The sequence below is a fragment of the Cheilinus undulatus genome, linkage group 13 (genome assembly GCF_018320785.1).
Source record: "Cheilinus undulatus linkage group 13, ASM1832078v1, whole genome shotgun sequence".
NCBI lineage: Eukaryota > Metazoa > Chordata > Actinopteri > Labriformes > Labridae > Cheilinus > Cheilinus undulatus.
In genome coordinates, this window is record NC_054877.1 from 17,112,749 (window position 1) to 17,129,411 (window position 16,663).

At 39.2% G+C, this 16,663-nt stretch overlaps 1 protein-coding gene across 1 annotated transcript; it reads left to right on the plus strand.

Moving 5' to 3' along the window:
* The first annotated feature begins 9,021 nt into the window (after nt 1–9,021).
* On the plus strand, nt 9,022–16,216 carry thoc1 (THO complex 1). The gene is made up of 21 exons (XM_041803673.1): nt 9,022–9,109; nt 9,327–9,400; nt 9,501–9,561; nt 9,654–9,723; nt 9,971–10,089; nt 10,186–10,234; nt 10,322–10,417; nt 10,504–10,586; nt 10,672–10,745; nt 10,860–10,968; nt 11,088–11,222; nt 11,461–11,561; nt 11,654–11,720; nt 12,964–13,014; nt 13,517–13,587; nt 13,701–13,796; nt 14,156–14,221; nt 14,312–14,395; nt 14,517–14,664; nt 14,755–14,839; nt 15,787–16,216. The coding sequence occupies exons 1-21, from the start codon at nt 9,062–9,064 to the stop codon at nt 16,062–16,064; spliced, it is 1,965 nt and encodes a 654-aa protein (XP_041659607.1). The 5' UTR covers nt 9,022–9,061; the 3' UTR covers nt 16,065–16,216.
* Nucleotides 16,217–16,663: the final 447 nt, after the last annotated feature.

Consider the following 16,663-nt stretch of genomic DNA (forward strand, 5'->3'; position numbering starts at 1 on the left):
TTTAAAGTAGATGCGAGTTTTTGTAAGTGGAAGGACCAATCAGAGGGCAGGATAAGCACTGTGGTTGGATGCACATCCCCTTGTGGAGCAGTCCCATTATTCTCCTCTGTGTGAGATGATCATTAACGAAATGCCTCTGTCCCAATTTATAATTTTACAACGTCCTGTGAGTGAGTTAAGGTGTACGTTTAGTTTTACTGCCACGTCTATGCTCCAGTTAATGGAACACAGATCTGCAGGAGATGGAATATTACTCTGATATAAAACACAAAGTGTAATGCAGCACGTGGACATGCAAATAAAAGAGGCCATAAGGTTCTGCAAAGCATGCATAAAATAACATTTAATCCTTTAAATGCACTGGATGCATCTAAAAAAATCTATATCTCATCCTTTAAGGAGAAATGTCCATTCTAGTGTATGTAGCCACAGCTCTGTCAGTCTGCAGCCTCATAAACCCACTTTGTTTTTAATCCATCAATGGAGCACAGCGCTCCTGATGGCTTTATCTCCCTTATATGACATGACACTTCTTCACATGCCTTTTTTATGGTGGAATTTCAGAGGCCGGTCATGTGACGGGCGGCCAATCTAAAATCTCTTTCCTTTGTGTGCATAACCTCCGAGGTCAGGGCATTGTGTTTGGCCTCTTGTTTTGAAGTTTTTCTGCAACAACATGGACAATGCTCTTTTTGTTGCCCCTCAGTCATTTTGTCTCAAACTGTCCTTCATCAAATCATTTGGCGCTCTCGCAGAGCTCGATTATTCCCTGATTTGGCATGAGAGACTGTTCAGTGCCTCTCTAATTATATTTATCTAGACAAAATAAACAACTGGGAATGAATGCCTAGTCTGAATGTGATGAAATATTTCAAGTTAACAGTAAAATATCAACTCAACAATAGACATCCAACACACATAGCACACATTCACAACAGTTACTGTACAGAAACTGTTTTGTTCCCTTATTATAGTTATACATAAGAAGGACTGAACCAAAATTTGGATTGGCCAGATTCCATGTCTATCATCAGGCAGAGCCATCTTACAAAGCTCCATCTGAAACATTTTCTGCCCAGTCTGAGGAAGTCCCAACCAATCAGCAGCATTTGAGGAGAACAAAGTGGTGCTACAGATGGGGTTTAGTTGAACTGCTACCTGGTGAACAATGGTTACTTGCTTGGATATAGCCATAGCAGTAATTTAATCACACTGGACAACATTTCTTTAACAAAAGACGAGCAAAGACCTACACTGGAAGTAGGTGTTTCATCTCTTCTCCCAACCGGCACGTGGTTAAGTGCAGTGGTTCTCAACTGGTGGGTCAGGATCCAAAAGTGGATCGCGTAGCTGTTGTCAGAGGGTTGTCATTTGTCCAACTCTTTTAGGTGCTTATGCTCCATCATTTAAGTTTTTGATGACGGAGCTGTGTAGGGTTTTTTTTACCTGAATTATTTGACATGAGTTTTCCCAAAAAGGTGAAGGATTTATCTAAATTTTTTTAGTTTTCAGCTTTCAGCAATCTTCTTCAGAAATATTTCAGCAATGTTCATTTTGGGGAATTTTTCGAGAGAAGTGTTTGAATTTAATCTTTGATTCTTCCCAGAAATCTTCTGTGATACTTTCCTGGAAATGTTATTTTTCTAATGCATTATAGGTCAAATTTTCTTCAGTCTCTTTGCTCTGCCCTGTTTCTATCTGGGGTCCAAACAGCACCATGTTTTATCAAACTAGAAAAGCACTTGAAGAGCGCAGACCTCTGCCATTAGCCCTATCTCCCAATAGTGAAGCATCCTTTAAAAACTTCCTGGATCCATCCCCATATGCCCCCCACCACAGCATTTGCTCTATCTCCCTCCCCGGTTGGGTGTAAACACAGTGACGTAAAGCATTGGCTTCGCTACAGGCGGACTGTCATAGTGGAAGCGTTGTCAGCTGATGCCAACAGATGCACTGACAGTCTCACCCATGGTCTCAATGGACGACTGGAAGTCATGGCAGAGGGTGAATATTCCTCTATTCCTCCCAGCATTGTGAGTATTCTTGCTACAATTCACTGTCTTTCTCTCTGTTACGCTCCGATTCGTCTCCTCGACTGGGTGTGCATCTTTCAAACTCTATAAACGCCAAAACTTTGAATAGAAACACACCCAAAAACTGCTGCTGGGATTGAAGTTACTCATGTCCGCCATCTCCTGGTGTAAAGTGGTAACAGCGCAGACTTCCGCCATTAGCCCTATCTCCCAATAGTAAAGAATCCTTTAAAAAATTCCTGGATCCAGATGGTGATCCGAATCACTCCCAAAATCTAATCAGTTCTTCCTTATGCCATTTCTGACATTTCCTCAAAAAATTACATCAAATTCTGTCCATAACTTTTTGAGTTATGTTGCTAACAAACGAACAAACTAACAAACACCCGATCACATAACCTCATTGGCAGAGGTAATAATCATGGTAATATGGCAGCAGACAGAAATGTAAAAAAGCCTCGGTCTAAAGCCTGAACAAGCCGTGTCACACAACACTTATGTAATGTGGTGGTCTGGTTTCGTTCAGTACAGTTTTGCCTGATCTTACCCATCTTTCCTCAGCAGATGTCTGCCTCACTGACCTCTAGCCTCTCTCATTGTGATGGGAAATCCATACCTTTTTAGAGATCCAGACCACTTGGCTTGGCTCAGTAGAGCTGGTTGCATGGCTTCATTTGGTCACCGTTTGGCTTTTTAAATTGTAGATTAAATAATAACAAAGGATGGAGGAAAAGAAATACTCAAATTGGAGCTAGCTACCATTGCTAACATAGAAGAGCCATTTCGTAGCACAGGTTGGTACATTAACAGCACATTATCTCTCAGTCGCTTCAACCACAAGGTTTATTAATTTGATAGTGAATTTCAATTCAAAGCATGTTTCTGACAAAAAAAAGAACTTTTTTGTTAAACGGGCTCAGCTAGCCTCTCAACTCAGTACAAGACTCCTCAAGACTCACATCTCCCCTCATCTGGCTAGACGATGCTAGACGCTAGGAAGTCTGAAGGACTGAGTAATTTGTGATATCAATCACCTCCACATCAGGTAAATCTGTTAAACTATGGTTAAAACCTCTTTTTGGTAAAGTGTAATGATTGTATTTAATGTATGTAATTTTCTGATGATAATTGCAGCGTGGAGACCCATTTAGAGCTGTGAAGTACTAACTTACCTCCATTCTCATTCTTTCCTTATGGCTGTCCCCCACTTACTGAACCCTAGTGGATGTTCGAGATCACGTGATTGCAAACAGCCAATAGCTGCAGTTTTATCAGACCAGGAATTGAAATTGAAGGCTTTTCACGGTAGAAAATATGCTTTTGTTCTTCTCCAGACCAGCTTAGACAAGAGATTTTCCCCGAACTGGCCACACAGATAATTATGATAAAAGCTGCATAAAGACAGACATTTTAATCCCAATTTACCTTGAATTTTCTTGCCAGCTCCTTGGTAAATTTTCATTGTAAAGTTGGGGTGAGTGTGAAAACAAACAAAGCAGGTAATACTTAGAAAAACTCATCACAAGCAAGTGGGAGGGTTGAAACAGCATCATTACGTTATGTGATCACCAGTACACATTTCTACTCTCTTTTGTTGATACTGTGATTATGTCAAATAACATGTTGAACTGATGCAAAGGCAAAAAATGTAAACATTTTATGGCAGGGCCTCTGACTTGGTCTGCCACTTCCATATTATTTTTCTACATGTCTTTAAACATGCCTTGCCTAGATATGTGAACAATCAACTCAGGAAGATTTCTGGGACAGTTGGCCTGAAATTCTCTGGAAAATTTCCTGGAGAATTTTAGAGTTGCATGTGAAAATGTCCATGAAAACACAATTTAGAGTAGATCTACTGCCTGGCAATTTACTGGACAGTGAAGGTTCCGTGATCGGGAGGGCTGGGGTGGTTCCTGAGGTAGTGTGATCTGTAGGAATCTTATAAACAAGGGATGAACATGAGGCCCAGTGACCCTGACCTTTGACCTCCATAATCTAATCAGTTCATCCAGCCAATTGGTGCTTGTAGTCTCCCAATTAGTGAAATGGGGGTCACCTGACTGCAGTGAATGTGTCTCCTGTGAGTAAGTGAACCTGTGTCTGGAAGGTCCAGTCACTGGTTAATCAGTATTCCTGGCCATTATTACACCATGAAGACAAAAGAACACTCCAAGCAGCTCAGAGAAAAGAGTATTGAAAAGTATAAGCCAGGGGATGGATACAAAAAAGTTCCAAGGCACTGAACATCCCCCGGAGTTCAGCTAAATCCATCATCAAGAAATGGAAGGAATATGGCACATATGTATCTGGCTAGATCAGGATGTCCTCAGAAAATGTTTTTGGGCACCATTCTGCCAATGTTAGGATAGTACATACTGTTATGTATGCATGTCTTATGTGCCATACTAATATTTTTTCTTCATGGCACTCTGTGGCACTTCATGGCCTCCATATGCTGACTCAATGGATGGCACCGCTCAGCCTACACAATCAGGCTCTGAACATCTGCACCTGTGGGGAGTCTACTTAAGCCAGACCTTCTCCTCACCCTCTCTATCAGCCTGCAGCAAGACCAGCCATGCTCTTCAGTTACCATCCTAATCTTCATTGTTAAACCTAAGCTTTGCAATTAACAACCTTGATCGGTTTCTGCTCCAGTGTTGCTTCCCCTGAGCCAGGGTTGTAACAATACCAAGAAAAATATATACGAAATGTAGATGTACATCACAAGTAATATTTAAAAATGACCCGAAACTTCCCATATGTGATGATAATCTTTATTAAATAGGCTTCAGAGCAGCTTCTGGTGTGCAAACTTATTTTTTCTGTTTTGCCAGAGATTTTTCTTGTTTCCGCACCCAGTTCTTAACCCCTTGGATTGTGCGTGCCTCTGAACTTTTTTGGGCATCAGACAACACACTATGTTTGGTGGAAACCAATCACTGCACATCACAAACACACCGTCCCAACTGTGAATCACAGTGGTGGCAGCATCATGCTGTGGGGATGCTTCTCAGTAGCCGGCCCTTTGAGGCTTGTAAAGGTAGAGGGAAAAATTATTGCAGCAAAATATAGGAAAATCCTGGAGGGCGATCTTATTCAGTCTGCAAGGGAGCTACGACTTCGGAGAATATTTATTTTCAAGCAGGACAATTCCCGGGAGCACACAGCACACAGTGTAGCATAAAGCTACACAGAAATGGTTTAAAGACAAGGTGAATGTTCTGGAGTGGCTGAATAAAAGCCCAGACCTCAATCCAATAGAGAATTTGTGGTTGAACTGAAGAAGGGCTGTTCACACCCAATCCCTGTTCAACCTGACTGCTTGAGCAGCTTTGCAAAAAAGAATGTAGTAAAATTGCAGAGTCCAGACATGTAAGTCTGACTGAGACTTATCTACATGGACTCTGCTGTGATTGCAGCCAAAGATGCATCGATTTAATACTGGCTTGACTTCCTTTTTATAGGCACTGTATTCAAAAATTAAGAAAAAGAGTCCTTACACAAAAATACCAGGCCACTTATTCAGCTACACTTGTAATTCAGGTCATAATAAAAGCATTTAAAATGTTGACAGCAATATGTTACCTTTTTAGTGTAAATGGGTATTGTGCTTGTATTGATCCACAACAGAAAAAAAAATCTGAATGCACTATGAGCTTCTATTTCCGACTTTTTTAATCTGTCATTTTCTTAAAGCTACTTAAGAAAATTTTGGAAATAACCAATAGGTTGACAAATAATTTGGGGTTTGGTTTATTTAAGGACAGATTATTATTGGTCAAAAACTAAAAACATCTGCATTCAAAGGCAGATAACTACATTTGAACCTAACAGACTTGTGGAGTACCATCTCCAACCTGAGGACTGTTTGCCCTTAACCTTAACCTGAAGCCCCCACCCCCAAGCTTTCTACACTGTGTCTCCACATACTGACTGATGCAGGGCCCTTATCTACAACCTACGCACCATGCTCACTCCCTTTCTGCTTTTCATCAGTTTTTGGCAAAGGTTCAATAACGTTGGGTTGGACGGGGAGGCAGTGGGGGGTTTTGGGTAACTTGGGAGGGGGCTGGGACCGTTAGATATCTGTTAAAGTGTGAGGAAAAACTCTACATGTGAGAAACAATGTGCCAATCAAAACTGCAAAGTAAAACAGTTCTTACTTCTCCTATTTGTGACCGCTGTGACCACACTGATATCATGAAAGTCGTACCTCAGCTCTCTCTCTGTGACACCACTGGCCTACATTTTCACAACTTTATTGTTTTTCTATGATCATCAGCAAAACGTCTTTACGATCAGTTAACTGCCTCGTAACTGCAGGGCTGTAAAAACTTGTGAAAGAATGCAGGTGAATGGGACCAGTGCCAGGACCCAACCAGAGGTCCTGACCGGTGAAGCCGCCACAGATCGAAACAGGTCACAGTGTTCTCATTGGTTATGCCAAAGTTTAAGGTTGTGTGCATTTAATACTTATGTAAACTGATTCAAAGCAAAGGACTGGCTCTAAAATTCATTAACAGGTCTTTTAAAGGACAGATTGGGAGGGAAAACAGCCAAATATTTTTCTGATGTTGTTGAAGTTTCCTGATGATTCTGTATCTGATAAAAACTGTCCTCTACTAAATCAAGAACCAAAAAGCAAAACTTTGTACTTAAATACATTTTGAGTTCATGTCTTTTGAAAGAATGACAGATTGGGCCTTTAATGATTAAAATCTCCGAGTAATGCCCCATTGGTTCTAATGTTCTGTGTGACATTGTTCAACAGTCAGTCTTATCAAAGAATTTAAGCCCTGCAGCTCAGTGACTGAAATTCAAATTGCATGTACACGACACACAAATGCATGGCAAAACACACTGACGTAACTGTTGTGACCTCTGTAAAGCTGCCTCACCAACACTTAATGCCATATTTGACCTTAGTCCATACCAGGAACCATAACCACTAACGACACAAACAACATAATTCTATCTGATCAACAAACTTTGAGTTAAGTTATGTCATATTTTTAACTTAAATATTAAAAACAGAACCAAAAACAACCCACATGAATAGAAAGAAATGAGAAGTCAGCAGTTATTAACTGGTGGCATGAACATGTTACATAGAGTGTTGCAGAGGTTATCATAAGGAAAGGGATATCATGCTTGGGGTACAGGACTTCCACACTCATGCACATACACAAATGCTCACAGAAACCCTGACATTTCATGCATGTCCACATACCTCCTAAGATCTGTCAGCACCGTGGAGTCAAAAAGAGTGTGCAACACTGTCACCTTGTGGTCTGCACTGCAACTTTCCATAATGGTACTGACAAAAAAAGAACAAATCAAAGGTCGCACAGTATATCTATAAGTTTCATAGGTTGCTTTCAATGACCCCATACAGAAAGCTCTTTAATCTTGATAGTTTTACCATGCAACAAACTGATAACTGCCCTGAACTGTTTGATATTATTATAATTAGAATCAAGCCTGTCCATGATAGTAAGGCCCCTGAAAAACCCAGTGAATGGGCCTCCCCAGTTGTGATTTAGCAATCATATCAATGCAGTCAATCAATGTTGGATCAGCGGCATTGGTGCTAGCATCCTGGCTAACAGTTCCCTCATTTTGGCAGGAGTACCTTGATGCGGGCAAGATGGCCGACATACATCCAATCCTTACCGGAAGTCTCAACCGGAAGTCCGTACGTCTAAGGTTAGGCTTAGGCATTAAAACCCACATGGTTAGGTTCAGGGTAAGGCAATGGGGAAGGTGATATATTTAAGATCCAGTACCAAAGGTTAGGCTTAGGCAGTGGCAGCTGAGTCTAACAAAAAGAAGAAACTTCCGCTTGGGACTTCCGGCATGGATTGGATATATCACGACGCGCATGTTGGCCATCTTGACTGCAGTTGGGTCCCTCTCCATTTTGGAGCTGAAAAGTGAGTCATCCTATTATTGGGTTCTGATATTGAAATAATTTATTTATGCCACTTTTTAGCCCTGTTTTAACCACTGTTTTGCTCAATTTTGCCACTTTTGACCCATTTTTGTAAGGTAATATTGCTTCCCTTTTCACTATGTTATCCAGCCATTTTGCCACTTTTAAAGAGCAAGAGTGTAATATTCAGGCTAGTAGCATGTAGGTGAACAAACTTTGTAAATATGAAACTTTTTTTATATAAGTAGGCCTGTCTAAGGTAGTGTTCAATCACCTGGATATAAAAAAAAATTGTAATTTTTTTCAGATAACTTAGAATAAGCTTTTTATTTATCCTGGTCCTGTCCTGACTCCGTCATCTTTTGCATCTGACATGGTTCTACATTACCACAGAAAGGACCAGAAAACAGATACATGCCTTTTTAAATTTCACAGTTGACACCAGAGAAGTGAGCATCAAACATTGTCATTTAAGCTATATCGTTCTACTGCACAAATGCATAAAATTCATTTTTCATTGCTTTGATAGGTGTTACTTTTCCAGGTAATATAAAATATGGTCATCATAGATTAACTTTACAATGGAGTATGATTTTGCTGACCTACACATGGGCCACCTGAGTGGCTATGCCCCAGAAAGCTCTTTCCTTTATCCCTTGGGTTGCCTTATTAATATGAATATTAATACTAACAATAACAACAACAATATAATTAGTAGTAGCAGTAGTACATTTCCTAATTGCAACATATTGCTCCTCTTAATAAAACTACAAGGCAAAGAGGGCCAACTTGCTAAATGAAGTCTGGCTGCGTCCAAATGTTAGGACTGAATGCAATCTAGCACCTACAAACTTCGATTCTTTCCCCTCCAAAAAAGATTTAAAACTTCAAACTTTGGTGTGATTTGTGAGTGTCTCTCAAAACTTTAGGCGATCTTGCAGGAAAGTCGATCAAAATGAAAAATAACTACTTTTTTACAATGCTGTCTTATTTTCATAACCGCAACGATAATGTACCGATAGATGCACCTTCCCACGCGCTAAGAAACCGGAAAAGGTTTTACGCAATTTCCGTTTACAACCGAGTAAAGATGTCGCCGACCCTGTTTAATTTTGTCGACGCTAAAAACAGATTTACGGTGAGATATATGCCTTTTCTTTCCACAAAAACATCAAGTTAGACTTCACATCACATAGTTTTAATCGTATTTTAACAACAGGGATATTTGTGTTCCTCCTTTCTCTCTTAGCGTCTAATACAAAGTAGCAAATGCTAACTATGCTAACAAGAACGTTATCTTTTGCGCTGTATCTCATACGTTATCCTCTGTTTTTCTTTTACTTTTCCTAACTCAGACTTCTGCCAGACATGCACTTGCCACTAAAACCGGCAAACCTTTGGTAAATGCTTTCAACCAGATTTCTGGGAAGTAAGTAATGTTGACACTACCTCTGCACAAATCATAGCTACACATGGAGGTTTTCCAAAACACCAAGCTTGGCTTTTACTTGTTTTGTGTTTTTTTTCAGTGAGACGGAAAAGAAAACTACGCTTGATCAGGCGCTGAGGGGTGTTCTTGGTGATCAGATTGTAAGTTAATCAAAGTCTGTTTTGTATTGATTATCTTCAGTATTTGAACCAGGCTGTCTGTGAAGGCTGACATTGGTGCTCTGTGATTACAGATAGAGCAGAAGACGAGCTGTGATGACTACCTGTCTCTCATCTACCTGAGTATTGATGCAGTCACAGAAGGTATGTTATGTGCTGAGTGGATGGTAGAAAATATTAAATATACCTTTTAATACTTCTGTGCATTGTGTCTGTATGACCTTCCGTTATTGATGGTCAGTGTTTATGGAGTCTGTGTCATCAAAATGCCCACTTACAGCACTGTGCAAAAGTTCTAAGCCACCACCGACTTCTTATTTTTGTAGTTTTGATCAAATCTGTATTCACTGTGTGGATGTGCCTTTCATATATTGTTTCTCTCTCCTTGTAGGCATTTGTTCTGCTACGACCCCTTTTGTTCTCCTCGGAGATGTCCTGGACTGCCTGCCCCTCGATCAGTGTGACAAAATATTCACATTTGTTGAGGAGAACGTTTCCACATGGAAGTCGGTAAAGAAGTTACACCCTCCCTGTAAAGGCAGTTAATCTATCTCTTCAGCAAAACAAAGATATTGTGGTCACTGTGTCTGCACTCTTGCTTTATAGAACTCTTTTTACACTGCTGGGAAGAACTACTTGTTGAGGATGTGCAATGGTAAGAATAGTATTTTATTCTTATCAAGATCGTGATTATTGTGTTAAAAGGCACAACTATTTGTAACACATCTCTTAATCTGTGTAGATCTTTTAAGGAGGCTGTCCAAATCTCAGAACACTGTGTTCTGTGGACGAATCCAACTGTTCCTGGCACGTCTCTTTCCTCTGTCTGAAAAATCAGGTAAGTCTTAGGAAGTAATAACTTCACATTTGTGGCAGCTATCATTCGATTGCAGTTCTTAATGTTCTGATGTTTGTATTCATCAGGTCTCAATCTACAAAGCCAGTTTAATCTGGATAATATAACAGTGTTCAATAAAAATGAACAAGAAAGCACTCTCGGCCAGAAGGTAAAAGGCAGATGAAAACTTCATTGATTTAAAATGTAATCTAAGCACTTCAGTTTGCTCTCATTTGATTGCTTTATGTTTGCAGCACACAGAAGAAAAGGAGGATGGTATGGAGGTGGAGGAAGGTGAAATGGGAGAGGATGATGCTCCAGCACCATGGTGAGTGTAAGGCATCCTCTACATGCCCATAATGAAGTTTTTCATGATGCTTTATGAACAGTATTTTATGGTTTTTGTCAACTTTATTGACCTTGACTTTGCTTTTTGTCTCAGTACCATTCCAATCGACTATAACTTGTACAGAAAGTTCTGGACTCTGCAGGACTACTTCAGAAACCCTGTGCAGTGTTACGATAAATTCTCCTGGATGACGTTCCTGAAGGTAGTGCACCTGAACACTACAGTGAAATGTTGTGGCCTTGCTCTTCATTTGTCAAATCATAACAAAATGGATGCATAAAATGATGAATCACTGTTGTTGCTGTTCTTTATCATGCACAGTACTCAGACGAGACCTTGGCAGTGTTCAAAAGCTATAAGCTTGATGACATGCAAGCATCTAAAAGAAAACTGGAGGAGTTGAGAGCATCTGGAGGAGAGCATGTCTACTTTGCTAAGTTTTTAACAAGTGAGAAGGTAAGAAAACTCATGACACTTCATATTTTACTTTTCTGTGTAAAGAAAGTAGATGGCAACTTGGTAAACAATGAAAGATAAAAGTAGTTTACTTCACTGATAAACATTTTAGTCCTGTGTAAAAACAATGTATGTTCTTTGGTGCCTAATTTACCCTCAGAGAAAAGAGCAATCACTCCCCAAACCAACAGGTAAAATACAACCTTACTCGCCTTTCTTGTTTTTTTGTCATCTCCAGCTGATGGACTTGCAGCTCAGTGATGGCAACTTTAGACGACACATTCTCCTTCAGTACCTTATCCTCTTTCAGTACCTGAAGGGTCAGGTCAAATTTAAAAGGTGAAGCATGATTCTGCTGTGACTGTCACAAACAGAAAAAAACTGTGTGTTTTTAGGAAGGTTAATATGTTTAGATTTTGTTCTTTTTACAGCTCTAGTTGTATTCTCAATGATGACCAGGCTACATGGATCGAAGAAACAACTAAGCTGGTTTATCAGGTTAGTCCTGAGTCACACAGACCATATGTGAAACCAAGGGTGAAAATTGACTAATTATATTTACTTAAATTACTGCAATTTAGTTGTGTTGATATCTTAGGGTCAACATTTCAGAGTTGATTTTAACTCCCAAAGGAAAACTAATATTAACTCAGTTCTGAGTCAAGTTGTCTTTAGTGTTAATTATTAGACAGTGTTAGACATACTTCCCCATCATGCACTTGGGCAGAGTGTTTAGATGTGTTTTATTTGTGTTGAGTTTTTGTTTGTGCTCTACCACACAGTAATACCTTGTACAAAGACAAGGTATTACTGTGCAGTAGAGCCCCTACCAGGAAGCTGAATAAGTATTACTTTGAAGGTTGTACCTGTGATGCTTGGTATGCTCCCTGTATTTAAGGTGCTCTTCCATGTAGTGCCTTGCCTAAATAAAACTACCTAAAAGGACATTTTTGAGTGCTGACACCTCCTTTTCTAGTCTGTACATGATCTCTGCTAGTATTTGACCCGTGTTTCTGGTGGATTGTTGTTGTTTTTGATGTGAGACACATTTGTGCCCTGAGTGAAGTTATCCATCAAGTTCCTGTCTGTGACTTTAGTTGCTCCTAAAGGACACGGTGCATATTCTGATTCTTTGTCAGTATGCATTTCCTTTTTTTGAGGTTGACTCTCTGCTTTGTTCTTGGTCTTCAAGAGCAACTGCAGTTCTGTCTTAGTGAAAAAAATCGAATACTTTCAAAATTGTAGTGTAACTATATATAGTGTGGACCAGTATATACATTTTAAACTGTTAGATTTAACTATATATGAGTTTAATTAACACTGTCAATTTTGCTGTCTATTTTACTCTATTATAGAGGTGTGACTCTACCTGAACAACCTGGTTGGAGAGTTATTCTTTTGTTCTGGCCAATTAGGAAAAATCATATTTTACTGTACAACTCCTTATTAGCTACTCAGTACTTAAAGTACTCTTTAAGTTAGATAATTTTTCTTGAGTAGAGTTATACAACAGCACCTTTACTTGTACTGAAATAAATTAAAACCACAGTAACTGTACTTTTATTTCAGTTTAATAGTTGTGTACTTTTTTCCACCTCTGGATGAAACATACAAAAAATTACTGTGATACTTAAAAAAATAATCAATTAAGATGTGGAGGATTATGGGTTTAGAGTAGATATTTAAAAACAATGTTAGTCCAATAAATAAGACATCCTGATATCTGTATTATTTCTTGTAGCTGCTGAGGGAGATTCCTCCTGATGGAGACAACTTTGCCACCATGGTTGAGGTAAGACATGATTAAGACGGACTTGTACTAAATCTTAAATTGGGAATGTAAAAACACACTCAGTACACAACAAGTATCAGAACACTGGGTTTATGATATGACTGTCTTGATTTTTTTCTTACAGCTTTCTGATTTTTGTGAAGACTTGATTGAAGTTTATTCATAAATTAAAGCTTTCTTTTGTTTGAATTTTCTGTCAATAGACTTGCTAAATATCTATTTCCCTCTTGTTTCTTTGGTAATATAAGTTCTTCTTTAGTTTTGAGGTTGTATCGTTATTAAAAAGTAGATCTATAAATGGGAAGCTGCAAGTTTCGCAGTTCATTTTTATCAAATCTACTTCACTTGTTTTGATATTTCATTGTATTTCCCACTATCAATAAAACTATACATCCATATCTGTATTGGGAATCAGTACATACTCTCTTCCTCTCAGGACAGTAAGAAGAGTTGTCCTTCAACTGACTGTGACATTAAATGTGCCTCTTATCTTGATTTTCAGCACATCCTGAACACAGAGGAGAACTGGAACGGCTGGAAAAATGAGGGCTGTCCAAGCTTTGTGAAAGAGAGGTACATTGGACAATTAATTCTTTACAATAAAAGAATTTGGCGTATTGTGTGTGAGAGAGCTGTGCCAAGAATGCTGAAATAAAATCTGGTCCCACTTGTTTCCTCTTCAACAGGACAGCAGATGACAAACCCAAAAGACCCACCAGGAAGAGACAAGCTCCAGAAGACTTCCTGGGAAAAGGGCCAGATCGCAAGATTTTCATGGGAAAGTATGTGATATAATCCACGGGGAGATGAGAAAAGTAGAACAGAGACTTTTTTTTTTACAATACTTAATCAAGGATTGAGAATTGCAGTAGTAAACATCCAAACAATTTGTAGACTCTGGTCAAAAAACAGCCTGTAAATAAAACACCAGAGGGTTCTCAATCAAAACAGTAACAAAAGATGACAAGTAGAGACCCAAGGCTCATCTCTGCCCACCTCCACTGCTTACCTTTGTTTTAAATCAAGGACGTTGTTCACTAAAAATCTTCAACATAATGTTCTTTAAAGCAAAAATCAATATAGGTAGAGGTGAAGAGCTTGCTTCCATTAATCACGCTGTTGTGTGTTTTTTTTTTCTAAGCGACGAGTTGACTCGACTGTGGAACCTGAACCAAGATAACATGGAGGCCTGCAAGTCAGACAGCAGGTCAGTGAGTCAGCAGCTCCCTCCCAACATCGTATTTACCTTTTCATACACATTTGAAAATGTTATTAACTCCTGATGTCCATGATTCAGGGAGTTCATGCCGTCACTGGACGAATTCTTTGCAGAGGCCATTGAACAGGCCGATCCAGTTAACATGGTGGAGGAAGAGTACAAGTGAGTTTAAAATCTGAGTGTCAGTTTATAAGAACCAAATGTCATTACGTTCTTGAGTCCCAGTTATTTCTCCATATCTATTTATTGTGTGACTCCTGTTTTTTTGTGAATATAAATACAGAGTTGTGAAGAACCCAAATTATGGCTGGCGAGCTCTGAGGCTGCTCTCCCGGAGAAGTCCACATTTCTTTCAACCGACTAACCAAAAGTTCAAGAGCCTTGCAGATTATCTGGACAGCATGGTCAGCAAACTGGCCAAAGAACTGCCGGTGAGATTAATAATCATTACATTGCATACAATTTTGCCTTAAAAAGATGTGACAAACGCTGATGTGATGATTTTTGTTCCATGTGTGTAGAAGGACATCCCCTCTGAGGAGATCAAGACAGGAGAGGAGGATGACGATGATAACGGGGACAATCTTCTCAAAGACAGCAATGACAGTGAGTTTGACACGTGATACTACCTTATTATGTGATACTTCTTTTTCATATATTCATCATTCTCTCTTCTGCACAGGTTGATTCAGTTTTTAGCACAATGGTTCTTAATGTCAAGCTTTTGTAAGAATACATGGCACTGTTAGCCTGAGCTTAAACTAGAATGGAATAGGCTCCTATGTCTGTTTGAATAGTCCCTGTTGGCTAGGAAGGTTCCTAACTGTGAAACAATCCAGTATATACATCAACTCTAAGAGGTCTTTGAATGTTGTTAGAGATAAGGAACGGAGCTTCTCTATCTCTTTAGCATTGTACACTGGATCATCTTCTATTAGTGGGAAACTTTCCAGGTTGACTTATTTTGAACTTAAAACCGTTTGTTACAAACTATGCTCCATAAGGTGTTTTTACTAAACATCAGATATTTCAGTTCAGTGCACTATTTACATGATTCTCTCTTGTTATGTGAAATTCTTCACTGAAATCAAAACAAAGCAAACAGAGGAGACAGGTGGAGCTGAGCAGTGCTCATCTGTAATCGTCATATTGGGTTGTTATTTTGATTGAGTTTCTTGGGAATTTACTCATACTGTGTTTAATCATTCAGACTGCATTTGTGCTGCTAGTTTAAGCTATTTAAGATTTCTGTATTGAAATTTTAATAACTGCCATTATTCTATGCTTTTATTCTTTTTATATATGATTTCCCCCATCATGATGGTGTTTAAATATTATTGCAAAATATATTGTTTGTCTCACCATAATGAAGAAAAGTTGAATGTGAATAGGAAATAATTTGAGTTTTTCTTTTTACTATGCAAATAGACTCCTGGTTTATCCTCTTCCTAGCCCTCCCTCCTATTTTCTGCTTTTTATAAACACATTGTTTCTTATCTGCTCATTTCCTTCTTTAGTAGATCATGACTATTTTTATTTTGTCTTTCTTAAAGGTCCGAGCATACAGAGCAAGCTGGTGACAAACAATCAGATGGATGACTTAGCAGCCAAACTAGGCGCTCAGTGGAAGACGCTGGCGTCTCATTTGGAGATGAAGGCTTCAGAGCTGCGGGAGATTGAAACAGACAGTGAAGATGTAGACATGCAGGCCAAACTGCTACTGGTGGCCTGGCAAGACAGAGAGGGACCACAAGCTACTGTGGAGAACCTGGTCACAGCTCTAAATGCTGCAGGCTTCTCCCAGTTTGCCGACAGCCTCAGTGAGGCTTAGAATAGATTATTTGTTACTTAAATAATCAGATATCCATGGTTGCATCCTTTTCATACCAAAAAAAAACTTGGAGAGGAGGATTTTTCTATGTAGAAGTTGTAAGTCAATTTTTTCCACTGTTGAAAATCCAATAAATGTTTTTTTTTCTATTATGTTCTTGTAAGATCATTCATTTTAAACACACACTCACATTTTGGTATAACGGTTTATTTCACCACCTATGAAAAGCGATCAGTCAATAACTTATTACAGAGTGGTGATGGTTAGGTCTTACACATGGTGGCAGGTTGACCAGGTGACCTGCGAGGAGAAACAAAGTGAAGCATAGCATTTTACCAGTACAGATGTCAAATGTTCAATGCTCATCATCACAGTTGAATCTCAAGTCTTCATTTAACTGCACACAGTTCACCGCAAGTGCAACCTGTTCGAAAAAGCTCCCTGCACACTCCCCCCCACACAAAAAAGCATCAGTGATGATTTGGCAGAAAGAAACCTCATTTGAGAACAATTCCAGGAGATGATGCGAGCCAAGCACTTAAGAAAAGACCTGAGATTGAACCCGAAATTCCCAGAGGGCCAACAGGTGAACAAGAGCA

Coding starts and splice junctions, on each gene's coding strand:
- thoc1 (XM_041803673.1), top strand. CDS start 9,062: ATGTCGCCGACCCTGTTTAATTTTGTCGACGCTAAAAACAGATTTACG. Junction 9,562..9,653: donor GTGTTCTTGGTGATCAGATT/GTAAGTTAATCA, acceptor CTGTGATTACAG/ATAGAGCAGAAGACGAGCTG. Junction 10,235..10,321: donor CTTGTTGAGGATGTGCAATG/GTAAGAATAGTA, acceptor TAATCTGTGTAG/ATCTTTTAAGGAGGCTGTCC.